Consider the following 27,228-nt stretch of genomic DNA (forward strand, 5'->3'; position numbering starts at 1 on the left):
TATGGAAAAACAAAACTGTAGCCACTGATAAAACTAATTAGCTAACTGCCATTAGCATTTAAAATGTATAATTAAGAGTGAAAGCCATTCATTTTAGACCCAAACCATCTGCTATGCTCCATTTCAACTTTGTAAAATATCTAGCTTTTGCCTGACTGAATAGCACTTGTTTATTTCCCAAAGCCCCTTCCTCCCACCTAAAGGCTCTACACCTGGCTCCCAGGTTCACCTCAACTCCCGCACTCCCCCGCTGCTCTCCCCTTAGCCCTGCTCCTTGACATCCAGGCTTGTGAGCGTTAATATCGGATACACAGCAGTCAGAGGACACCCCTGCCACTGAGGACCTCTAAGTGGGAACCAGAAGGAGTGTGGGTCCCAGGTCTCTCTTCCTCCCCTCCCCTCCCCGAGTTAACAGCGCCCGAAAGATAAAAAAGAAAGTTCATGGGCGCGTGCGTGTTCGGGTGTGTGAGCACATGCGTGTGTGTGCTACAGCACACGTGTGGAAGTCAGAGGATAACTCGTGGGAGCTGGTCTGTTCTCACATGGGCTCCAGGGCCACGGCTCAAAATGAGGTCACCAGGTTTGGTGGCGAGTACCTTTCTTCACCCGATGACCGGCTCACTGGCCTCAGAGGTACCTGTAACTAATTTGCTCTTTTCCTATTCCGCTGTCTAAATAGTCACCAACGTCCTTCACCCTGGTGAATACCTAAGACGGAAATTTAGGAAAGCAGTCAGGAGGATGTACAAAATGTGTAAAACCACACCAGATGTCTTTAAAAGAAATCTGGATTCGGAACTCATTCTGGGGATGACACAACTGGCTTTGGTGTGATTTATGATTCCTTGGATTGTGCAAGGAAAAATGAGCCCAATGCAACCTTGCAAGACATGGCCTATATGAGAGGAAAAAGACGCCAAGAGGACGGCAAAAGGAGCTGGGGATGAGAGTGAGGAGCACTGCCGAGGCCAGCAGTGGGGATGACAGGGAGGAGCACTGCCGAGGCCAGCAGTGGGGATGACAGTGATGGAGCACTGCCGAGGCCAGCAGTGGGGATGACAGGGAGGGAGCACTGCCGAGGCCAGCGGTGGGGATGACAGTGAGGGGGGAGCACTGCCGAGGCCAGCAGTGGGGATGACAGAGAGGAGCACTGCTGAGGACAACAAAGAGGGGTAAAGGCAAGAGAGGTAAGAGTCTTCGTGGCTGACCTGCCAGGGTGCTGCAAACTTTTACACAGAGGACTGAAAATTGAAAACCCTTGAAAACAAACAAACCCACAAATGTGCTGTAGGCAATAGGTAGTTCCCAACCCCGCTATATTTCATGAAACCACTGTCTTATGTGCGGCCTGTCATTCACAGAAATGTCACCACGGGGCACACGTTATATGTGTGTTCTTTAGCACGAGTGTGCAGATTGCCTCCATCCTAAACTAACCAAGCTCACAGACCAGCCAGTGTTGTCCCTGAGACAACTCCCTTGACAGACTGTCTTAGCCCCACTTTCAGAGCTCTCTCTGTCAATTCCTTCTCCGTCTAGTACAGTCCCCTCCATTGAGAGCTCTTTCCACACTACCATGCGGTTTTACATTCTGTGCCTCTCCCACCTGACCTCCCTGACTCACACTTGGGGCTCCCTGGGGTCTGTGCACCCTAGTGACACAGAGAAGGGACTCCTCCATGCCCACATGAGGAAGTGCTCCACCTCATCACTCAGAGGTCACAGCCTCATTAGCTCTTCTGGCTGCCTCCTGAGGAGCACTCTCCTTGTCTCTCTAGTCTACACTAGCTGAGAGCCCCTGAGTTGACTGCTACACCTCAAGATGTACTTTAAACCCGCTCTCGCCAGGAAAGATCAGCAGGAAGACGGATTGTCTTCCTTTTGGATGGAATCCTATTTTAAAGCCCCAGTATGAGCGGGAAGTGGTGGCACACGCTTATAGTCCCATTGCTAGGAAGGCTGAGGCATCGGATTGCTGAGAGTTTGAAGCCAGTCTGTAAAAGGAGTTCTTAATTGGTCTAGACAATAAAAGGCCAGAATCAGACATAGAGGGAAATGTTGAGAGATCAGAGAGGAGCAAGCCACAGCACACCTTACCTCTTAAGCATCTCAGAAGAGAAGAGGAGAGCAATTTCCTGTGTCTCCCTGATTATATCCTGTTTCTGCCCAGCTATGTCACTTCCTGTTTGTCTGTACAGACCTCTATGGTTAGCTAGTGGCAAGCTCCATTCTCTGACCCTCAGAAAGGCTTAATTTGTGGAAGAAAGATATCACCACACCAGTCTAGGCTACACGATGAGGTCCAGGCCAACCTGGGCTACTGTGAGACCTTTTCAAAAACCACACCCTAAAAGCTCTAGAAGCTAGAGATGACCAGTTCCTACTTGATAATCTTTGCTGGAGAGAGTCAAACTTCACCAGTCTTTCATGACAGGCGTCCTATTTCTTCCACCGGTTCCAGAGACCGACCCGAACTGCCCTGGTGCCCACTTTCACGGTTCCTGTCTCTGACCACAAATTCTGCAATGTGTGCCTGAAAGGTGCCCGGAGCACATCTGCTCAACGAAGAGATGTTTTCATCTCAAATCAGACATGCTGGGAAGAACCCTGTGACCTAGCACCATGGACCATGGGGCTGGGGCTGTGCGGCTGACGCTCTCTCTCTCTCTCTCTCTCTCTCTCTCTCTCTCTCTCTCTCTCTCTCTCTCTCTCTCTCTCTCTCTCTCTCTCTCTCTCTCTCTGTCCTGGAACTCGTTCTGTAGACCAGGCTGGCCTTGAACTCACAGAGAGCTCCCTGCCTCTGCCTCCCAAGTGCTGGGATTAAAGGTATGTGTGCCTCTGTTCTCTTATCTCATAAACAAAACCAACTACCAGTTACGGTTGTTGTGAGGATTAAGAGATAAATAATAAACAGATAATAATAAGGCATTGAAAACAACCACGGACAAAAGAATCACTTGTTAATTTTTTTAAAAGATACTGCTTTGAAGGCAGACTTTGATAACTCACACACAACTAGCATTTCTTGATCACATACTGAAATTATTAATTAGGGGCCCAGAATAGATGACACTTAAGTCTTACTGATTCTCTACAGAGCCCTGACTCCTGAGGTGTGCTCTGCCAGTCTTAACAGACTCTGCCCACAACTATGAGAGTGCTATAAAATAGAGGGCTTTTGGATTTACATAAGGATCTCCGCTCTAACATACAGCATCTAGAACAAGCAGGTCAGGGTGGGTTGAGCACAGAGTAGGCTTTCTCACCATGCAGGCGGCCTGGACAGCTTCTGACACATTGGCGGCATTAGGCTCACACCAGAACACGTGGCACTCAAAGCGCTGGTTCCCAGTGTCCATGATGAAGGCAAATGTGTGGACGTCCTTCCCGACACCCATGAAGGACAGAAACCGCACTCGACACTCCACCAAGACTTCCTCTTCGCTCTGCAAGAGACATCATTCAGCACCTGTACTCTCTGGGAAGCCAGACAGCCATCAGCAAAAACTTCACACCTAAAATAACTCAGAGAACCCAGCTGGCAGAGCCCGGTAGGACTCACATCACTGGCGTGGGTGCCTCCTGGTATCTTGTCTCACAGTGACTCACACTGCTGTTGTGGATGGGATGTGTTCCCCATTCTCTATCCACCACAGCCCACATCTGCTCTTTGTTGTGTGAGGAACAATGTCAGATATACTTCTATATACTGCCCAGTGCAGGACACTCAGTGGCTCAAGACCTCTTGGTCTATGTGAACCTCGAGGGTCGAGGGTCCAGGAGAAGAAGATTCACAAGTCTCTCTCCATCGATTTTTACTCAAGCATCAAATCATCTCCAACACTGTGGAAGATAAAATGCTGCTTAATCAACACATTTGTCAATTTACCCCCTCCTACTACACACACACACACACACACACACACACACACACACACACGGCAGAATAAAGATATGTGTGTGATTCATAGCTGACATCCATGGCAGCAACCACGGGCAATGTGTGCATTAGTAAACACAGCTAGACTCTGGCTTGTTAAATATTCATTCAGGAGTGAGACATCTCACAGGCAGACTACCCTGGACAGAGAGGTCAGGAGGTTTGGGGAAGAGATGCTGGACCTGGACTTTTGGAGAGAGGGTACGGGGAAAGGGGTGGTACAGGGAGGGAACTGCACCAGCCAGAACACGGCAGTGGAGAGGGCGCAGCAGCATACTTTAGGAGCAGAGTGAAATCCAGCACAAGCAGAGAGGTAGGGCAATATTCTGCCCACCGATGGGGGTGAAGTGGGTGACGGTGACTTGTTGGTGGCAGAAGCTGGGATGTGTCTATGACCTGAGGTCTCCCCAGCACATGTGCTTCATACACCTTTGTAAAGTGTGTTGGACTCAGACTGCCTGTCCTGTGTTTCCAATTTGATCTTAGACAAGTGACTTCGTTCAATCACTACGATGGGATAATCTGGGTTGAGGCTAACGCCAACCTGTCAGGATGATCAATGATCTGTTCTCCAGAAGTAATATATCAATGGGCTTCCCTAGCACAAGCAACGTTTGCACCCAACCCCAGACAGCACGGTCTACTCCACACCAGAGTCCAAACAAAACCAACATCCCCAGTAAGCTAATGCTCGTGCCAAGTGCCACCTTGAATAATTTTAATCTCTGGAGCAAGTGAGGAAGGCAGAATCGGTCTATCAGGATAGAGGTTTCCAGGTCCTCACAAGGAAGGCACAATTAGACCTAGACAAAGCCCCAAATCTTCTATGAATGTAGGTCATTTTAATCACAAGTCAGTATAACCTCCAAGAAGGCAAGACTTGACTCTGTTTCCAGGCCTTGTGAAAGACCATTGTATCCAAAACCTCCCCCACAGCCCACAAGCCAGCGTCCCCCAACTCCTCACCTTTTCACTGATGACTGTCACAGTGGCATCTGCCACGTTCATGTTCACAGAAGGCCAATCCTCCTGACTAGATGAGGTCATAAGGTTTTCTATGGCACTGTTCAGGGTGTCCATGCCTACAGACAGAAAGGGCAATGGAAAATTCACTCTAATGCTGGCCCAATCACTCAGTAACGTGACCTTTGTAGCTCCTGGAGTCGGCCACTTATCACTTTATTCTCAAGTTTTCTCAGAAAAAACAAAAAACAAACAGAAACAAAAACAGTTTTTCCAGTAGAGTCATGAACACCTCCAAGAATCCAGTGTATGTACAGGTGTGCGAGTGTGCATGCATGCCTCTGTGTGTGTGTGTGTGTGTGTGTGTGTGTGTGTGTGCATGTGTGTGTGTGTCCCTGTACTGTCTATGAGACTAGGACACTCCAACCTCAACCCTGTCTTTTGAGAGCCCGGGGAAGGAGACCCAAGAGAAGCCGGCATCCACCAGACTGCTAGGCCCTCCTTCACCACACTGACACTTAGTCAGGCCAGAGTTGAGGGCCCCGTTACAGAAACACTACATACTGTCCAGTGGGGTTCCTCTGCTAGTTGCAGAACAAACACGTTTAAAACAAACTAAATCTGTGTATTGTGTGTGTGTGAGCACATGACACAGCATGTGTGTGTATGTCAGCGGACAGCTTTCCAGTTGTCCTTTGCCCCCTGAGCTATCTTGCCTGCTCAGATGTAACAACTTTATTGTCATATAAGTCACGTGGAATTCACTTTTTAAAGCATACTACTCAGTGGTTCTCAATATATTCACAGCGTGACCATCAAATCAATTTTAGAATATTTTCAGCACGCCTGTAACTCTTAGGGGGCTACTCCCTATGTTCCCTACAGCCTAGCCTCAAATCAACTCTTGCTTGCTGTCTCTCTCTGCCTATTATTAGCATTCGTGTTAATCCCACACAGGCCTGGTGATGGTGGTGGGCGTCTTTAATCCCAGCACTTGTGAGGCGGGGCAGGTGTGGTCAAACAACGGTTATAGTCGTGAATGCTTTGAGGAACTGCGGAACTGCTGCCCAGAGAGAGCTTCACTTTATCCCCAGCAGAGCACTGACTTCTCCACCGCCTCCTCCAGCCAGGGAGAAGCTACAGATCTCAGCCTCTCCGTGAACCAGGGCAAGCAGAGCACCTCAGTTCCTGGGGTAGGACCTGAACACTGGCGACACCACTTCTGGGTCACCGTGTAAAGACACACAGGCTTGCTGGGTGGTGGTGACGGAATTCCTTTGATACCAGCACTCGGGAGGCAGAGGCAGTCGGATATCTGTGAGTTCGAGGCCAGCCTCGTCTACAGAAGACTTCCAGGACAGGCTCCAAAGCTACACAGAGAAATCCTGTCTTGAAAACCAAAAAAACAAACAAGCAAAGATATGGGGGTGCCATTAGTCTTCCCTTCCTGTTCCCAGTGGGTAAGAATGGAGGCAGGGGCCTGGCCCTAGAGCTGGAAGCCAGAGTACTCTGCAGTCCTGGGCTGCTCAATTCTGGAATACTGGGACAACAGGAAACACGCCAGTCCCCTCGGAGTCTCTGCATGCTGGGACCACACATCAAATCAAGGTTAGCTGGCCCTCATTACCCATGTGATCAAGATGACCATGCGTCCAGGCTATGTCACCACAGCAGCAGGAGTCAGGGCAAGATGAGGAGTGATCCAGTGGCCCCTCACCCTCCTGGGTGAACCCACAGCTCTTGGAAGCTTTGGAAGCCTCGGGAAGTTGTACCTACCGACAGGTCTGTCTACAGGTAACATGCCCAGGTACTGCACGAGGAACTTCTGTACCAGCTCCGTCTTTGGTGTTGGAAAATCTACTACAGGGAACAGAAGCAATGCGTTTCTCAGTAGTTCCAGGAGACAGGGAAAGCCAGCCAGCTGTCTGTCTGGCATCTGCATGCCCAGAAGGCCACCCATACCAGTATGTCCTGTTCCTGGACGAACTATAAGCACAGCATGTCTTGACTCCAGACATAGGGACTTTGCAGGTCTAAACCCTACTGATCTCTCTTTCAAGGTGAAATGCTTTGGAAGGCAAAAACCAGGTCTGATAAGTCATTTGCGTGCTGAGAAACAGCTTTTCATGTCTTGTGTGTTAGGTGTGGCTGGTGCCCAAAGAAAGTTTAATCACAAAGGATAATATAATCAAAGGCACGGGAGAAATAATGCAGCTCTCCCCCCTAACAATCTACATATTTTTAAGCTAGAGAGTCCTTACCCCAGGGCCATATATGGGATTAAAAAACAAAACGAAACGGAAAAAACCTCTGCTGAGAATATTCTCTCATTTGTTCAACAGCAACAAAAAACAAGTGCCCTTTGTGTCCCATACAACTGACAAAGGGAACTCTGTCCCTGCAGGGCCTGGAGCATATGCTCATCTTCCCTGCCACCACCCAGGCAGGGTCTCACCATGCAGCAACCAGGCCGGCTCCCGGATTCTAGAGATTGGATTCTAGGCTGGGGGCCATCACGCTTTTTTTTTTTTTTTTAAGATTTGTTTATTATGTATACAGTGTCCCGCCTGCAGGCCAGAAGAGGGCAGCAGATCTCATTACAGTTGGTTGTCAGCCACCATGTGGTTGTTGGGAATTGAATTAAGGATCTCTGGGAAGAGCAGTCAGTGCTCCTAACCTCTGAGCCATCTCTCCAGCCCCCAACCACCATGCCCAGTTTTAAGGCATGTTTTTATTTTATATGTATGAAATTGCTGCTAGCTTGCATATATGTGCAGCACATGCATGCAGAGGCAGCAGAAGCCAGAAGAGAGCCACTGGTGCTCCAGAAATGGAGTTACATATGGTGGTGAGCAGCCCGTGGGTGCTGGGAATCAAACCTGGGCATTCTGTTAAGAGTAGCCGGTGCCATCTCCCCAGACCTTGAGTGTGCTTTTAAAGGAGACTTGAGACACCAGGGAACCCCTGCAACCCTTCAGTCTTGCCAGGCTGGCTGGAGCCTTGGAGGACGAGTCGCTGTAGACATACCTTGCAAAGGGACGTCGAGGCTCACGTTGGTCCTCTCCTGTAATGAGCTGCAGGCCAGGGCTTTGGCATTCTTCCGTTCAGCCATAATCTAAACATCAAATGAAAGTGCAGCTTGGGCTCACGGTTACAGACCCCCATGTCACCAGCCAGCCCTGCCAGTAAAGTGTCTGGGTCGATCCCACCGGGACTTAAACGAGCGTTCATCTTCTGCCTTCTCTCCCGGCCAGTGTCCCTGCACTACATAGCATATGAGATTTCACTTTTCCCGCTGGGGACGACAGGTGAACATTTCCTCAGAGTAACAGTGCACTTCCTAAGTGCTTGGAAGTGACTTCTTCCATCTACTGGTTCTCGCCTCCACGGAGAACAATCCAGCACGCACCCTCTGGGGACACCTGACCTCAGGGAGCACAGGGTGACAGGCTTCCCTGGTGCTGCCCCATGGTGGCTCTTAGATACTCTTCCCAGGGCTCTGGAGACAGAGGGTGTGGTTCAGATCCCACCGCTGCCCTTCCTAGCTGTGACCTCGGGTAGCTAAGCTTCCCTTCACTGCCTACAGATGAGAGTATGTGTGTCACAGTGCTGTTGTGTGGAGTAAACCAATATTAAACGAGTCCAGAGGGCTCAAGAATGTCATCGTGAGTCTCTGAGTCTTCCAGGCAGTCTCTCTTCTGTGAGGGACACTATGGTCACTTGTGCAGGTCACACTTTATGTTCCTGTTCCCTACCAGTGAGTCACACAATGGTGTGGATTCAGGATCTGAAAGAAGCCAGGTCACAGTGGCCCTAGAATAACTCACACTTTCGATCTAAGCTCACGATGCTCATTGCAAGGTGATGAACGTCATTTCTCTAGGTGTATATAATGTAGTGGTGGCTTGACATTGGTGGGGGGAGAGGGGGTGGGTGGGTGTAAACATAGGTTACATGCAAATACCCCACCATCTTATGAGGGACTCGGGTATCTGAAGATGTGAGTGGGTGACCCCGATGGAACTGCCATTGATATGCCCTGGACCTCCAGGGTCCACTACACATTAATGACACGGGTTGAACACCACCCTGCCTGTTTCTCCCTCAGTTTGATTTCACAGGCAGCTCTCCCGCCCTTCCGCCTTTGCTCAGGCAGTGCAAGGTAGACCCTGTGCCCTGACCCATCTTACCTTGGAACAGATTTCGTGGAGACTCGTGGCGATGGCTTTTGCTGGTGTGTCACATCGAAACACATGACATTTCAGAATCCTCGTGTCCTTGTCTCTTGCTACATAAGCAAAATCCCTGTGCAAAGGACATTTACCAGGATATCAGGAAAAGGAGACTTTTGCCAACATGCTCTCTCGTTATGAATATTAACTGAGCTCACAGCCAACATGTCAGGGGTGAACTGTGGATGCAGATTAAAACCCCAAACCAAAACATCAACAGCTACAGATGGCAGAAGCAGAGTTCAGTGTCTGTTAGGGACCTATCGCTGTATGACATGGTAGTGTCTTCTAAGCTTAGCTCCTGAGCTTCAGGATAGGGAGCAACCCAGAGTAAACACTGAGTTCTGCGGAAAGCGTCTGTCTAGAGCAGTAACAAATAAGACAATGAGACAATGAACATGGAACTGGGAAGGATATGAATTGCAAAACAATGGCAAAAAGCATGACAACAGAAAGCAAAACAGGCTGTGATGTATGGATGTGGGCACAGCCGATGGGCCAGCCCCACAGCTGCCTGGGAAAGTTGATGGGCAATCAAAGAACACTGGAACACACATATCGTGTGGACTGGACTGCTATCAAGGGCATGTGACTCTGCCAAACATTCACACTGTGGCTCTGGGAGAAGTGCTGGCCTCTTGTGTCATATATCTGGTTAACTTGAGCAAGTGGCCCATGCTGGATTGCTCTGTCTGCTTGGCTTCAGAACAACCATACCATACAACTAAGTTTCTTGCTACTATTAATGGAGACAGTGGTTCTCCAAAGAGGAAATGAAAGGTCTCATTGTGTAGGCCAGGCTGGCCTGGGACTCTAATCTTCTTGCTTAACTGTTCAAGTGCCAAAACCATAGCATGAGCTAACTTCACAGCAGTTGAATTTATTTTTATGTTACTTGTCTTCCAATCTATTCTATTTTTAAATAGTATATATGTGTATGGGTATGTGCATGGTGTGCAGGTGCCCCTTGAGGCCAGAGGCATCCAATCTCCCTGCTGCTAGAGTTGTGAGGTAGGTGTTGGGAACCAAACTCGGGTACTCTCAAAGAGCAGGATGCACTCTTAACTATTGGTGGATTTTTGAGATATGGTCTCACAATGTGGCCCAGACTGGCCACAGACTTACAGCAATTCTCTTGCTTCTACCTCCCCATGTGCTGGAATTACAGGTGTGAGCTACTGTGCAGGTTAAATTCTCTTAATATGGGAGCTGACAGTATTTTCATAGATGACCATATGAAGGTCTAGGATGAAGGAAAGTTGGTGTGCTCGAAGGATTGGTAAGAGAAACCTGTCTCCCTGCCGATGTGCCCTGGAGTTGGTCATAAACATAGGCTCCAGGCTAGCACATCCCTGCCTGCTACCTCACAGGTTCTACTCTTAGGATCAGCCCTAACCTGCTCCTTCATTGGCTATCTCAGTTGGCATCCTCTGTGTTGCAATGTCAAATGTCAAATGTCCTCTAGCTTGCCAACCATAGCCCTGTACCCAATCCTAATGCTTTGTCCTATCTTACCACCTGGACACCTGAATCCCTTACTCCCCCTCCAGCCTGACCAGTGCCCAGCATTTTAGAAGTTCTCTTCCCTGCCTTTGCTTACTCGGTCTCTACTCTATTGCAACTGTGGACTCTGCAGTGCTCCCAGGTTCCCTGTATACACTATGCTCACCAGTGGGCATCCTGCAAGCCATGAAATTCCATGAAGATGGTTTAAATCTTATTCCCAGTGCCTATTTTGGGTCAGACCACAACAGGGATTGGTAATATTTGCGGACCGGGGCACAAGCTTGCTCTACCTGTCCCCAGTGCTTATAGGGGATGGTGGTATTGACCCGGAGGTGTGAATGGATACCTTGGCACTGGGTGAAGAGGTAGATTTGGGGACAGGGCAGACTGAGAGAGGCGAACACAGGCTCCCCCCCCCCCCCCCCCGTGCCAGGCTCAAGTGCCATCAAGGAAACACATGGCCTAGAAAAGTAACCATTCACTTCTGGAGACTGCTCAGGGAAGCCTTGCTCTTGGCTCCCTTCCCAGGCACCCCTCACTTCCCAGATGGTTCAGACAGTAAGGCACACCATGTCTTACAACCCTTTTCCTTCCAACTCCCTGGTCTGGCTACCATGTTTCTGAGGCCAAATCTCCCCAGATTCCCTTGGGTCACTCACAGAAAGTGTAAACACCCTAGTCTAGATTTTAAGAGTTGTGAAATGTGTGTAACATCTTCCAAGCATCATCCCTCCTATCAAAGTCTCTCCCTCTGCTGATTGCATGTATCTTCCCTCACTGGATGACTATTCACCCTTCCCGCACTGTCCAGAGCTCACTCACCTGCCCAGCACAGTCTACCAGAGGCCTGCCTGGCCCTCTGGTCCACAAGGCCTTGCTTGATTAAATGCTGTCACTCTGCAAGGTCTGTTTGCTATACTCTCTTGTAGAAGTGTACAGTTCCCCTCTGTCTCTGTCCTCTCTAATGGACAGGAAGGAACATACAGAAGGGCACTGGATTCAGGCAAACCAGCTTCAAGTCCATTCCTGGTTCTACTTAGCTAACCATCCCTAACCCCCAAATCCTCAAGCCAAAACATCCTGGGTGCTGACAGGGTACCACAAGTAGAAAATTCCACACCATGAAACATTTTAATGAAATTATCAAATGGGTGTTAAAATTGCCTTAGGCTTATGTGAACAAGAAATAACTGCCACATTGAATCGTGGATCCCATCTCATCACATAGATGCAAACATTCCAAATCCTCCTGGCGCTAAGCATCTTGGAGAAGAATATTGGACCCATGTGATCCCAGGCATGGATATTAACCCCATCTTTCTGTGTGGGTAGAGATAATTACTTCTATGTTGCTTTGCTTCTGATGGAAGCTTCCAGAATTCAGCCTCCTCTCCCTGCCTGATTGACAGGCAGCAGGAAGCATACATTGCCAAGGTTACTAGCAGAGAGGAAGGGACACACCTGGATCACTGGATCAGCCCTCCCAAGCTTTGTGCTGTCTGTTTTCATGTGTAACCTCATAGGCATAATTTTTAAAAAATCATTATTATTAATCTTCATTTTCTTCCTTCTCAGGGGAAGGTGATGAATGCCTCAGGGCAGCTGCCTGGAACCTACATCTTCCCAAAGGAGAAAGCATACAGCCTTGGGCTTTTGGGGGGGAGGGCATTTCACAAAATTTGAGCAGCCTATGTCTATTTCTTCTTAGGTAGATAACAGCTAGGCAGAGATCTGAGAGGTGAGAGTAGTGTGTGAGACCATTCGCTAACCCTAGGAGGCTTCATAGGCCTCCCTAGTGCCCCTTCCATGAATAAAGAGGGCAATTTGTTATAGCAGCAACAGGAAACTGTACAGCCGCCCCACGACTTCCTGCAAGCTGCAGCATGGCATTCAGCATTGGTATGCTTTGAAACAGCCAATTCACTTCCGCAGTTTCCTTCTGTGTCAACGCCATGGTGCATCAATGATGCAAACACAGACAGACAAGGTTCCAGCCAGGAAGCCCACTGGCAAATTCCGCACACTGGTCAGAGCTATAGGAGCGGTTCCTTACAGCCTCTCCAGGGTAAGCAAGGAGCAGGTGCCTGGAAGAGCCTCTGGTTGTCCTCTGCATACAGCAGGAGCTGTGGTGGCTATATGGATGCAGTCCCAGGACTCTACCATCTGTCTGTACAGCACCACCCCGCTGTGTGCCTTTACTCTGAGCCATTCAAGCCTTGCATTCTTACATGTGCCCTGACATATGTGGCATGTGCTTCAAAAAACTTGTTGCGATGGTGGACAGGGAGTTTGAGGTGCTCCAAGGGCAACAGTGGGGAGGTCCACCAACACATTCACTTGGTCCTTGAGGTCCGTGAGGGGGACACAGACTGGAGGGGGAGCTGAAGTCAGCAGAGCAGACCAGTGCGGAGAACGCAGAAGCCTCAGAAGGGAGGTGGGGAAGGAGCTGAGGGGCCAGGAGGCCCAAGGTAAGGCTGGGAGAAGTTCCCAGACCTGAGGCGCTAAACAGTAGGAGACAGACTAGGTCGTCGGGAGAAGGGGAAGCTGACAGGAACCTTGTCCTCCTGGACCCTGATCTGGAGAAGGGAATGCGGGATCCTAGTTAAAGCAAAATCAGTATCTTGCTTGCTTAAAACCAAAACCAAAACAATAAAAACGAAAACCATGTCTCTCTTTGGAACTTAACAATTACATATGAAAGCAGACAAGAAATGAACTCTCATGTCCGACTACTCAACTTCCACAATGGTCAAAATGGCATCAACTAACTTGTTAGAAAATTTTACTGCCCTGACAGTCCTGTGATGCTGTTGGCTACTAGGCTTAGCCCCTGGGGTTCTTTCATGCTTCTTAGTGATTTTCCTGCATTCTAGGGCTTAAAGAGGCCATACTGTATATATCCTTCCATAGTCAGGGACCCCTGGAAGTTGGGCAAATGATCATCCCAGTGCTAGGGCCATGAACCTAGGAGGAGACTACCAAGGGCCATGTGCCTATCAAATGTCACACCCCAGTTGGTCTGCAGCAACTTGGATACTATGAGGTATAAGCAGTTGGTCCGTCCCTGTGGCTCAGACACTGTAGGATAGGTGGCTGGCTGGTACACAGTAGGGACATTTCTCTCTTCCAGAGCTGTGTCAGATCTCTAGAGATAGGCTCCTCTGCTGCCCCCTGGTGGTTGGGCATTTCACACAGCCAGGCATCTTCCAGGGACAGCATCTCATCTATAAAACCACACCACTAGACTAAATGGCCACCAGGCTCCAGTCACAACACGACTTCTATTTTATCACACATTCTACTAGATATCTGTCCAAGGCATTCTGTCTGATGATAGGAACCCTTTGCTCCAGCTGTCCAAGGCTGGACCAGGGGCCATCTGTGAAAGCAGGCGTGGGGCAGGTCATCCTGCCCGGAGTCCCACTCCATTTGTTTCTTGCCATCATGGGGATTGTGGAGTTTTGTTGTAGAAATCAGGCGGTGGGAAGCTTGCATCTGTAACCTCATGTCTCCTGAACCCTGACAGACGCTGTGACAGGACTCAAGCCCATCTAGCAGTTTGATTACTGGGCCCGTGTATGTCCAGCTTTTCTGCTTCTTGTCCTTTTGCTGTTCTCCCCAGTAATTATTCCCCCAGAGGACCAGCCTCAAGTTCTGCCCAAGAGAAAAAACTGTCAGCCCTAGGGCATCTTTGACAGCCTCAAATTTCTTAATGGCAAAGTGAAGAGCCAGAGATTGCTTTCATTATTCTCTGCGCTATGGCATCCAAGGACCCTGCTGGGGCTTGCTCAGTCTTCATGGGATGAACGAATAAGCAATTCTTTATTCAAATGGCCTCCATTAAAAACAGCTTCTCAGTTCATTCTTAGTGTCTCCGGCAACTCTCTTAGGGTATATGGAATTTACTTATGTGCTTCTCTTTCTGCCCAAGGAACTGAAGAGGTGTCTAAAGACCCCTTAGCTGCTGTGTGCATTAACTGTCCCCTGCTACAGTAACCCTGACAAGTGGTGCCCAGACAGAAAACCTTGTTTTCTTATGGAACCAGCCTGTCCTGTTGGAAGGTTTCCCTGTGACTGGATGGACACCCCCAACACACACACATACACAGAGTTTGTTTCTCTCACTGAGAAACTAGAATTCCCTTCCCTGATTTTTTTGGTGCTTGAACTAGTTTTACCTTCCAGGGAGACCCAGAACACGATGACCTTGAATGCTGGCCCACATGGTGGTCGCTGTGCTGTCTTCCCCTCTTTTCCATTCGACTCATTTTCCTTCCACTGTCTTACCCAATCTCCTCTACTGGAATTTCTTACCAAGGCTCCACAGACTAGGTGACACCATCATGAAATTCATAGTTGTTCAGGCCAACTTGATGTTTTTATGCAGAGTATTTGTGAAGGTTGGCCCATGGCAGACATTTGGCGAGTGGCAGTCACCATTTTCAGGAACAGTAAAGAAAAGCCCACTTTGGGGTGCACTCTCCTTTCCATGAAGGATGCTTTACTCAATGCTTGCATGGCCTGCCTTTTAATGGAGGCTACACACAAGCCGACAGAGTGGTTCCTGAGAGGACAAGTCAGGATGAGACAGCTGCAAAGGGACTTGGACCTAGATACTTCCAGCACCTTTGGATGGGGGCTTTCTCTCCCCTTTGCTTCACATACAGAGCTGAGCACAGGATTTTGGAATTTGGAAAGTCGGCCCACACCAGAACACAGAGTGCTGACCGGGATCCTGGAACTATCAAAATACAACTACTAACACCGCTAGTACCTGGGGGGGAAAAAGGAATCCTATGTCTAAGATGGTCTCCTTTCATCTTGAGAGCATACTTTGGAAGTTTTGTCTTGAGGATGGGAGGAACAGGGACGAGGGACAATGGGTCATGAGGAATTTCATTGCCCTGCATGGCTGGTCTAGAATGTTTGTCTACATGCCTGTTTGGGTGGTGTTTTTCTGCTTCATATTACCCAACATCAACAGTATCACGGGTGGGTATCAGGGATCTCACGAAGCTTGGGTTTCATCTTGGTAAACTTTCCTTCTTCTAGCTTATACTCTGAAAAGGGGCAGCCCGGAAACTTGCTACCTGGGGCGAACATGTTCTGCACGGCTGGGACTCTCCAGGCACCTTCCCGAGATGTGGACTGTGTAAACAGAATGTCTGAATTCTACCATCTGCCATGAGCGAGGAGGCTTGAACAGAAGGCTCATATTCTCTAGCGCATGGTATTGTTGTTAATATTCACAACAGCTGTCACAGCTGTCTCCGAGTAAGGAGACCTGGGCATACACGGAAGAGAAGAGAAGGCAAAAGCGCATGGTATTGTTGTTAATATTCACAACAGCTGTCACAGCTGTCTCCGAGTAAGGAGACCTGGGCATACACGGAAGAGAAGAGAAGGCAAATGTCTGGAAACCTCCCCACCATGGACTCCAGTAGGACTTGTGGTACACAGGGGTAAGAGACTTACATCTCACTCTTAGGCCCAGGATGCATCCCCCTAAAAGGAGAAATTCTCTTCATCATATCCTCTGCTAGTTCCATCCCCTAAGTATGACCTGATATGTTCATGTTGTCTCACTTGCTGGACCACTGAGCTCGTGGGTAAGACAGAAAGATGGCTACTAGACATGATACCAGAAATGTAGCCAGGTTTGAGCCCAAAGCAAGGAAGAACTCATCCTCCAGTCTCTTCACTGTGGCCGGAACTTCTTAAATGCCTACCTTCTACCAAAAATGGTGTGTGTGTGTGTGTGTGTGTGTGTGTGTGTGTGTGTGTGTGTGTATGTGTGTGTGTGTGACAGCTTTGGAAAATGATGGAGCTTCGTGCTTCCACACTGTCAATTGAGAGGCTGACATAGATCATTTTAAAACCACAGTTGATGTATAGACACCTTGAATTTCATGGTTATGTCCTCTCCAAGGATACATCCTTCAAGGAGGAAATGAGGGCTCCCTGCCCATACTGTGGATAATAACTGATACTGAAATGGACTGTGCTTCTGGCTAGCTACCCAGGAAACTTAAGAGGACACAACAAAGGACCAAACTGTCACTCTTCAAGAAACAGGTATAATGTGACACGAGACCCAAACATTTCTGTCACATTCACTTCCCAGCATGCTGAGTCATTTGTTCAGCCATTAGTGAGAGAGAGCTGGTGGGGTGGCTATTATTCTTAGTCACTTAGCCCATCACCCTCCCCAAACAGGACCAAACACAGAAGAAGGTTACACAGAAGAAGGTTAGGGGCCCAGATGCAACTCCAGGCTTGGGTGCAAACGCTGGGGAGAGAGGTTAAACGAACAAAGGCCTGCCTTTGGAGGCAGAGAAGGCTGTGAAGTTGGTGCTGCCATAGAAGAAGCAGTGAGTTTTGTCAGACACATGAGACACAGGGAAGGGGAGAAGTGACAAATAGCTGGTTACCTCTCTCTGAATCCAGGAAGGCATGGGGGGAGAGCAGAAACAGTAGGTTAGCATCCATACCACACCCAGTCTGCAACAGCAGCCCTCAGCGCCGACATCCCACCGTATTTCCCAGCTCTGCAGCCATTAATAGCCTTTCTGTGCTTATTTTAGCTGAACCCTACCACCCAGAAGAGAGTATTTCGAGCCACATTACGATGAAGCCAAGAGTTGCCAGCTGAATTTACAGAGGCAACGGAGCAGCTGGGGGAGGGTAACCAAGCTTATAATATCACAGTCAAACACAGGAGACTGATCGTAGGAAACACTGGCGGGGAACTTATCTTCACTCTCCAGCCCCCGGCTTCTCACAATTTAAAAAGAAAAACAACAAAATGTATAGAAACAATGAGGCAGACACAACCTTACCTGCTTCCCAGCCCTTGGACATCCTATCAAAGCTATGGCCCTGACCCCCGGGGGGCTTTAATGAGGAGGATGGTTGGAGGGGCACAGAGCAGACGATGGAGGACAGAGCTGGGAAAGGAAAGAGGCAGGAGAGGAAAACTTCAAGGGTCTGGGCACAGAGTAGTACCAAGGAGTGCGGGGACAGAGAAGTGATGGAAAGGGGGTGGGGACAGAGAAGTGACAGGGAAGAGAGGAGGGGAATGCAGAAAGGAGCTGGGAGCAGATGGGGCTGGGCTGGGCTGGGGACAGCAGGTTTTGAGTTCCATTCTCAGAGCTACCTCTGCCCTCTGCCCTAGAGATGTCATCTAATCCTCTATCCCTTTCTGGTCTGTCAAAGGCAGTGCAACAGGGCCCAGTCCTCTATGTGACACATAGGAGTTATCTAGAGCAACAGGCTGAGGAGGCAGAGCACCAGAGAGCTGAGGCGATGAGGAGAAGAGATGCAGGACCCACAGGGACCTGCTCTCCCTCGCACACCAGCCCCGCAGCTACTGTCACCCAGGTCAGCACACTCTGACCTAGGTCACCCACCAGTGAAGAGGGGACAGCAACTCTAGTTCAGGGCATTTGTGAGAAATGAGATCAAATGAGATGGCATTTAACCAAGATGCGATGACCTCCATCTCGAGAGCTATTAGCACAAAGTCACACAAACGGGTTTCTAGTTCAGTTAGGCTGTGCTGGGCAGAATTTGACCTTGGGGGCTTGTTTGGAGGGACTAGCAGCGGAATGCGGCCATGTGTACACTCCCGACTGAAGGATGGCCCTTCTCTGCTGGGGAAGGTCGTCCTCAATGGAGCATGCCGCTTTGGAAGGGGACACGTGGGACAGTGAGGGAGTAGGAGGACATTTATCTAGCCAGCCAGAGACAGCTGAATAAACACACCGGGAGCCAGTGAGATGACAGATGTCACAGCCATACTGCCCTCATATCTACAGGTGGCATCTGAGGAGGACTATCTCTCATGGGAAGGCATTCACCCAGAAAGGGGTTGTTTCTTAGACTTCCTGGGTGTTCCTTGGGATAGATAGCACAGTCGCCTTCAGTTGAGGTTCCTCTGCACTCTCCCAGCCCTACTACAAAAGCCAATCTTTTCAAAACTTAAAAAATGTTTCTTTTCATTTTAATTTTGATGTGCATTGCTGCTTTGCCTGCATGTATGTCTTTATGAGGCTGTAGGATCCCCTGAGACTGGAGTTACAGACAGTTATGAGCTGCCACGGGGATGCTGGGAATTGAACCTGGGTGCTTTGGAAGACCAGCCAGTCCTCTTAACCACTGAGCTACTGCTCCAGACCCTCTCTTCCATAGGTCCTGAGTTCAATTCCAAGCAACAACATAGTGGCTCACAACCATCTGTAATAGGATATGATGCCCTCTTCTGGTCTGCAGGCATACATGCAGAACACTCATACATAGAATATAAATAAATAAAAAAATTAAAAGTCAGTATTTGGCGGCAACTTTCTTATGTAAGTCAATGACCCCCTGGAATCTCAGATTTCCTACCTCAGATGAAAAAGGCTCCTAGTGCCCTTACAGTCAGTTTCTTTTTCTTTTTTTAGTAACAGAAAGATACATTCAATCTTGGTTTACAACAAGCGCTTTTAGTTTCTTCTCTTCACAAATGCCCGTCTAGTGTATGACAACAGCTTAGCTCAATACCCATAAATCTAAAGACTGAGAACAGGATGTTTCTTTTGTGCGCAGTCTTGGCTATTTAAAAATCAGACTCATTGCAATGGGCTCATTTGCGCCAACAACACTGATCTACAGCCACTGTGTTTCCCCCTACAGGAAGAACTGGGAACCATCTGAATAGAGTTAATTCTTTGGGGGCTAAGAGATACTGCTTGCTTTAAGTATTGAAGTAAAAACTAGTCATAAACGGAGATTTCAGGGGAGCCCTGAAATGTCATTCAAAACCCCCAAGGAGTCACAGACAACGGCAGCTGCTCCCACCACTCAGCACGTCGTAAGTTTTCTGGATGAGAAACAACAACAACAAAAAACTCATTAGCCCAGAGTTGGGCTTTTACACAAGATGAGCCATCCTGAGAGTGGAGGAGGCTAAATTTAGTCAGGCGCAAGTCTATTCCCTTCTTAGTACACATGATGCCAGTGGGAAGAACCAAGCCCGAAGACGCGTTCCACTGGAGTCTCTCACCAGGGCTGCTCCATCTTAATGTTCTTGCTGTAGCTCCTTGGAAAAAACAAACTCAAGGAAGACTGGCAATGTTTTCCTCAGCCTAACCCCGAAACGACAAAACTACTTGGCATGTGCGACTGGCATTCCCAAAAGTTCCTGGAAAACAACAACAGAGACGGCACACCAGAACGGCACAAGGCAGTATGGGTCTTTGAAAGAGGACACCACCATTTGTGCCCTGGCAGAGTCACTCCCTACTGGAGCAAACACACAGCTGTCCCCCTCTCAGCCTGAGCTCACAGGGCAAGGCCCCTACTACGCCTGCCTGCTTGTCCACCACTGTGGAGCCTGAACACGCGCTCGCTGATACCTGGCTTCATCACCGTGGGTCTCTGGAACCCCTGGGTGTGAAGTCACCATCACTCACGGGGTAGTGAACTATGATGAAAAGTCTCACATCGGCTCTGGCACCCGACCCCCGTTTTCCTGCTTAGCTGCCCATCTCCACCTTCTTAGAAAATGGCTCTCATTAGCTGTCTGCCCTTGTTTGGGGCCCTTGGCTCCTGTGTTCTTTAATGTCATCTGGAACATGGGCAAGCCAGTGGGACACACATGTTAACAGCTGGGAGACTCATGTCTGAGTCCATCCACAGAGTGCTCCTGAGCTGTGGTGGGCGGAGGTGGGAACAAGAAAGGCAGGTCTGTGAGAGGACTGACTTGTTTTGAGTGGTAACCTCCTTTGTGACAAGGAGCAATGGTCCACAGGAGGGCAAGCACTCACAACTTTGTTTGATTCTGGAGGGGACGGAGCTGGAAAGGCCTAGCAGACCCCTGTGGAATCTCCACCTCACTGGTAAAAGCCCTCAGAACCGAAATGAATAACAAGTTTATGCAAATTTCCCATCTGGTTTCTGGCGAGATTCACATGCTCAGCTCAAGGATGGGCTTTCTTTCTTCCAGCCGAGGATGACAGAAACACCTGCCTTGAACCAGGGACACTGTCCTTTGCACAGCAGGCTCCTTCCTACCTGTCCCTGCTACCAGCACCAGGCCCCAAGGCAGTCTTTAACTGGGGTGGGAGAGAGAGCCAGTGTGACTGAGGATTTACAATGGGGCAGGGATAATGAAATTCAAGGCACATTCTTTTAAACAAAGAGTTTCTCAAGACACTGAAGAGACAACACCAGAGTTAACTGGCAGCTCACCGATGGTGGGGGTATATTTAAAAGCAACCAAAAAAACGGGTGTTGGTTTTTTCTCCCCCCTCCAAAGTCTATCTCATAGAGAAGAATTGATGACTTACAGCTTCCCTTTGTGCTGTGTTACAGATGAAAGCCCCGCCTCTCTGACGGAGAGGAAATTTAACGTCTAGTTTTCAAAAGTGCGGTAACTCACACCATGCCACAGCTTCAAGGGAAAAGTTTGAGCTAATTAAAGAATACAATTATGTAAATCATACACGAATGGTGAAGGCATGACTTTCTTTCAGAAACAGCTGGTGCCACCCAGAAGGCTCCTGTCTGACGGGGCCGAGGAACGCCTGGATGCTGAAGACTGACACAGGCCACGGAAGATGGCCACTCTCCAAACTGTGCAAGAAGTACCTGGAGTGCGTGAGGACACGAAAGATTCCCAGTAAAAGAAAAGAAGTGATGGGCTGGGAATGCGGCTCAGTGGTACTACGCTTAAATGGAAAACAAGCTCAAAAACCGTATGGCAAAGCCACGCTGTGCCCGTGGGTGAATTCCCTTCGACGGCACACCTGGCTATCTTGAGGGTTTCTTTGGGGTGAACCATGCTTTCAATCACTTTTTGCATTTTTGAGGTATCTTGGGGCAATCACTATCTAGCCTGACCCCACTTCTTTGGGTGGATAGGGTAAATAACACAACAAATGGGTTTTGTCAACTCCCACGTCGACAAAAGTATTCCTGATAATCTTTAAATTCAATAGTGTCTAAAGAAATATAGACAACACTAGAAAGAGAAGTCAGAAACCCCTGGGGCACATTTTATAAAAGAGAATCCAATGCCCAGGGAACTTAGCTAAGCCCACAGCTAGCAGCGTCCATCTCTGACGGAGCGGACTCTGGGCTGTACTTGTCTGAACTCTTCCCTCTTCTGTGTGTCCTGTGGGAACCTGGCCTCCGAGGTCTCCCAGCAGGGCTCTGATTAGTTTGCTTTGCCTAGGATCTCCTCTTATCTGTGGCCTTACTTCTTCCATTCCTTCTCCCGCGCCCCCTTCTCTAGTGTCTTTGTGTCTCTGTCCCAACCAGACTGTGGCTCTTCACTGTTGGTGCCAACAGCAGTAACTACCTGCTGTGTCTGGCTTAAACTTCCTTCCTTCTTCTCCCATTACCCCCCAGCCAACAATCACCCTCAAATCCCTGCCTTCCCGACCCTGCAACCCTGGCTCCCAAACACACCAGTCTCTTCCTGCTTTGGAACTTTTGTCTGCTGCCCATCCCCACTCCAAGTTCTGTGCAAGTTCCTCTTGCATTGCCTCCAACTGGTGCCCTGTTCCCAGTCGCAGCTGACTCGAGGCATACGGACAGCCCCTCTCTCCTCAGGACCAAAAGTAAGTTCCATGAGCGTGAGAGAGTGAGCGTGAGAGAGTGTGCGCGAGCGCGCAGGGTTGGGCGGCAACCTCAATCGCTCGCCATTGGTTGGCATAGAGTCAGCAATTGACAAACCCTTTGGAATGAGTGAAGAGCTTGAACAGAGGGGGTTTCCCTCTCAGCCCTGAGCATGCTGCTGAGAACTCACGGGGACTTTGCCTACCCAGGGGCTGCGTTTCTTGTTCTCTTATTGTTATTCATTACAGGAAGTCCTTTCAAAATGACTTCGGTTCCTATTGCGTTTTCATGTCAGCCAAAGAAGCCACGTTAATAAGACATTTGCTTCACTGCAATGGGCAGGAGGAAGAGTTCTTAGACGTTCATTAATCTCTGTGACGATCTGAGAGCAAAGCACATCTGTGCTCTGATTAGCTCCAGCAGCAGTGACAAGGATGCTTCTAGGGTCCCTAACCAGAGTTAGGCTCCTCAGATAATTGTCTTTATGTTTGTACTCTGAGAAATAAACTTTAGCTTGTTACTCCAGGAAAAGACACAAGAGAACATACATGTAGAAGAAGAGGGTGGGTAGAAACTGCAGGAGATTCTGAGAGCATTGTCCCTAGAAAGGCACAGTGTGCTGGCCAGAGTCACCTCTGACCGTGTCACATGTTTATGTTCTTCCTATATAGGGAGTTTACTTATTATTTTTAAGCTGTGTGTGTGTGTGTGTGTGTGTGTGTGTGTATGTGTGCATGCACTTCACTGTTTATGCTATGTGTATGCACACACCTGAGCGAGCACACAAATACATTCTTCATCTTCTTTTTTTTGGTGTCTGTATTTGAGGTTTGGCTTAGAGTCTCATGCATTCGAGAAAAGGGCATCTCTCTAAAGTTACCTCTCTAGTCCTGCATTTATTTGAATCAGGTGCTTGCTAAATTGCTCAAGCTAGCCTTGAACTTTGGATCCTCCTTTCTCAGCCTCCCAAATAGCTGGGATTACAGGCCTGTATCACCAGATCTGATGTAAAAAAATCAATCAATCAATCAATCAATCAATCAACCAATATATCCTAGGAAAATAAAAACTGCAATGCTATCAATGCATCACTCCAGTTTTACTGTTTGAGTCCGTCTTTCTGTTATTGTCTGTATATGTTGACTTTTGGTAATTCAAGCAGATATACCACGTTAGGTCAGAGTGTGAGATTAAACAGCCTGACCTGCAAACAAGTCTCTCTGGGGGCTGCTTTTCAGCATGCCACAGAGCTGGATAAAGGTGACTGTGCCTTCTGATTTCCAAAGCTGGGAGAAAAAAAAAAAAAGGGAAAAAAAGTTCATCTCAGGTATCATTGTGGGTTTTATTCCTGTGGTCTCAGATCAGGACTTAGCAAAGCATGACATGCTACAAATGCATTTCACAACCAAAGTATCTATGGAACACGGGACACCAACTGGCTTAGATGTAGGCGAAGGTTGTTTGTGCTGTAGACAAAGTGGTTGAAACAGAAGCCACAATGCCAGCAAAGCCTGGATTCTTGCAGGGAAAACCTGTGAGCCCTGTTCTAGATAGCCTTATTCAGCACTCCAGTGAATACGGAAGGCAAGCATGGGCTGAACAGCCTGCAGTACCCAGTGCAAAAGAGAAACACACAGCTGTCTGCCAAAAAAAAAAATGATTCAAAGTTTCAAGATACTATCTGATCCCTAGCATCACCAAAGGGAAGAGAAAAATCAGGACTATCCCACTAGACCAAGTGTGGGGCTCTGCGGCATGGTGAGGCAGCAGAATAATTTTATTGTGTATGGAATCTATTCCATTAATGCATTAGTCCACTTTGTGTTGCTATATTAAAAATACCAGAGATGGGTACTTTCACAGAAGAGAAGTTTATTTGACTTATTGGAGCGTACCATCAGCTCTGGTGACAGACTCTGGCTGTCATGATAATGGCAGTGTGAGCATGGAGTCACTTGGGAAAGCAGGAAGCTAGAGAGATCTGGGAGAGGTGCTAGGCTCCCTTCGGAAATTCCGCTCTTCTGGGGCTTTCCTGCATTAATAACTTATGGGATGCTCTCCTGTGACCTAATTTCTTGGCATGAAGACATATGTCTTAAAGGCCTGTCACCTTAACATCAGCCAAGCAAGGACCAACCTTCCAGAACATGAACCTTGGGAGTAACCTCAAGGTGTAACTACCATTAGCAACCAAGATGAGTGAACAGACAATTCTCCAATTTGTGAATCCTCCAGACTCCAAAAAATCCAGCTCAGTGATAGACACAAAGGCTGGGTTCAACCTTGCTGCCCCCTACGTGCCTGCTTGCCCCTTCCCTCCTCACGCACACACACCAAGAAAAACACATTTATGGAAATCCTACATGCCTACCCAGAAAGACACCATCCACGCAGATCTTTGATTCAGCCATTTTATTTATTTATTTTAAATAAAGGTCACCAGTAGGTTGTGACACCGGAGTCTTTCAAAGGGGAAGGGCTGATGACGGGAACACACCAGACCCTGGAAAACAACATGTGCAGGTAGCTTGGCAAATAGACGCGTGTTCCGACATGACAGAATCAGGCCAACCCAGCTCCAACTGACAGCCGTGCTCTTGGCAGCTGCTTTCGTTCTATCATAATTATTTCAACCGTCATAATTTATTCATCCCCGCCGACAAGCTTACAAGTGGTAGGGTAGCCGGTCCAGGCTCCCAGATCAGAAAGGCTGTATTCTGCTCCTTTTCAGCTGCTAAAGACTGACTGCAGACACAATCTAGTTTTGCAGAGCTAAAATTATTTTCAAAACCCACGTTTGCTGTCACAGTTGCCCTTAAGTTTTGGGATCATAATACTGGGTGAGAGGGAGGTGACTGAAAGAATCCCTTCAGAAACTTAAGTACAAACTGTCCTCATTTAAAATGACTCAACACGACCATTTTCACAGCTCTCTGATGGTGGGAAAGTGATACGCATTCAGTCGAAACTGGACTTTGGATTTTGATCTTTTCTCGGGCTAGTAATATTTGGTACAACGCTTTCTTGTGATGCTGAGCAGTGAGCTGTGGCTCACCGTCAGCCATGTGGTCAAGAGAAAAAGACACACATGCGCGCGCACGCGCACACACACACACACACACACACACACACACACACACACACACGCGCGCGCGCACCTGTACAGTGTGTTGGCTTGCTAGGTAACAAAATGCTAGGAAGGGACTTTTAGGCGTTTTCTGTTTACAATATTTTCAGTTGACCATTTTATAGGAATCCAACCCCAATTTAAGCTGAAGAGCATCTGTGTATTGTTTCCTTATTTTTTGCATACAAAGAAATGATCCTTCTAGTCCCCCAAATGCTAGTGAATTTTCTGCAAAGTTGCTATGGGAGTCCTGCCTTTTCTTTTGATATATCTACAGAAAAGTTTAATCATCAGTGGTTAGAAATATAGGAACTAGGGGGCTGGAGAGATGGCTCAGCAGTTAAGAGCACTGGATGCTCTTCTAGAAGACACCAGCTCAATTCCCAGTACTCACATGGCAGCTCACAACCGTCTGTAACTCCAGTTCCTGGGGGTCTGACACCTTCACACCAATGTACATAAAATGAAGTAAAATTATAAAAATATAGAAATATAGAAAATGGGAAATCATCAATGGGTTGGAAGCAGAGGTGAATAATTTCATATATCTCTTTCCTCCTTATTTTTAATCCAGAGCAAAGAAAAAAATGCTTGAGGTCTGATAACAAGTAGAAAATGACAGTCAAGAGCACCGAAGGGTAAAAGTGTCTTAGAAAAATGGTCAGACGCATTGTGTCTACTGGGTGAGTGTGCTCATCCACACTGCAGGAGACAGCAAAATGAAGTCAAGGTCTTGACACAACATAAACTTAAAGTGAGTCACTCCACTACTTAATAACTCTGTCCTTGAACAACCATTACTTCCATTAACATGTATTCCCAACAGAAATAACCATGAATCCAGATCACCGCCTTCCTGCATCGTCCACATTCAACCCGCCAACAGTCTCCACAGCATCTCCTTCCCCTGCTTGTTTCTGGTCCTGGAGTTGATCTCACTCTGTAGACCAGGGCTGGCTTCCGGTCCCTTGGCTTCCGGTATCCATTCTTGACAGCCCTCTCCAGGATCTTCTTGTGTGAAGTGGATTAGATATGGACATTCCCTGGTTACTACTCTTTAAGAGGTTTCGTGACCATTGAAACAGAAGTCAGATCTGCAACCACAGTTCAAGCCCCCCTTCCCCCCCCCACCGTCATGATCTTATCTCCACCTCTCCTGTCTGCACGTGGACCACTGTTCCTACCCCTCCTTCTGACCACATCAGACCTTAGGGCCAATGAGAGCTTCTCCTCCTAGGAAGGGCTGCCTCCCGGTGGCCCTCCCACTGAACTACTTCCAGCCTGTTACGTCGTGCTATTGCCTGTCTTCAAGGAAGCCAATGTCCATATGATCCTGCCTCTTTGAGCATAAACTATCTCATTCTCTGTGTACTTCCTAAAGTGTCTGACTCACAGACTCTGTAGCTGCCAAACAGATCAACCTACAGATAGAACGATCAAGATGACTACAATTAAACTCTAAAACAGACACAGAAGAATTATCTACAATTGTTCATTGCTATGCCTAACAGTTCAATATTTTATGAGACACAAGTAACATGATCAGACCTAAGATCCTATGGCTTAAGAACTCAAAACATGCTGGGCGGTGGTGGTGTATATCTTTGATCCCAGTACTCAGGAGGCAGAAGCAGGCAGATCTCTGTGAGTTCAAGGCCAGCCTGGTCTACAGGGTGACTTCCAGAACAGCCAGAGCTGTTACAGAAGAAGCCTGTCTCCAAAAACAAAAACAAAACAAAAAAAGAACTCAAAACACACAATACAAAGTCATAGGTTGTGCTTAACATAGGTGCTTAACAAAGAAGAAAATCTGTTCCTATTTAGTATATAATAGCTGAGGCTGAACATCCAGATGA

At 48.1% G+C, this 27,228-nt stretch overlaps 1 protein-coding gene across 17 annotated transcripts in view; it reads right to left on the reverse strand.

The window, feature by feature from the left end:
• The window catches only part of Apbb2 (amyloid beta precursor protein binding family B member 2), a 369,114-nt gene that overhangs the window by 5,961 nt on the left and 335,925 nt on the right, over positions 1-27,228 (reverse strand). For 10 of the 17 annotated variants that reach the window (XM_021229678.2, XM_013116544.3, XM_021229681.2 and 7 more), the window contains 6 exons: positions 17,073-17,078; positions 9,094-9,208; positions 7,931-8,018; positions 6,680-6,763; positions 4,907-5,022; positions 3,267-3,446 (listed from right to left, as the gene is read on the reverse strand). In XM_021229678.2, coding sequence (XP_021085337.1) covers positions 3,267-3,446; positions 4,907-5,022; positions 6,680-6,763; positions 7,931-8,018; positions 9,094-9,208; positions 17,073-17,078 — 589 coding nt within the window. The remainder of the gene's footprint in view (positions 1-3,266; positions 3,447-4,906; positions 5,023-6,679; positions 6,764-7,930; positions 8,019-9,093; positions 9,209-17,072; positions 17,079-27,228) is intronic. The other 7 variants (XM_013116550.3, XM_005074366.4, XM_013116549.3 and 4 more) reach the window with 3 other exon arrangements.

The sequence above is a fragment of the Mesocricetus auratus genome, unplaced genomic scaffold, assembly GCF_017639785.1.
Source record: "Mesocricetus auratus isolate SY011 unplaced genomic scaffold, BCM_Maur_2.0 Super-Scaffold_100006, whole genome shotgun sequence".
In the NCBI taxonomy this organism is placed as follows: Eukaryota; Metazoa; Chordata; class Mammalia; order Rodentia; family Cricetidae; genus Mesocricetus; species Mesocricetus auratus.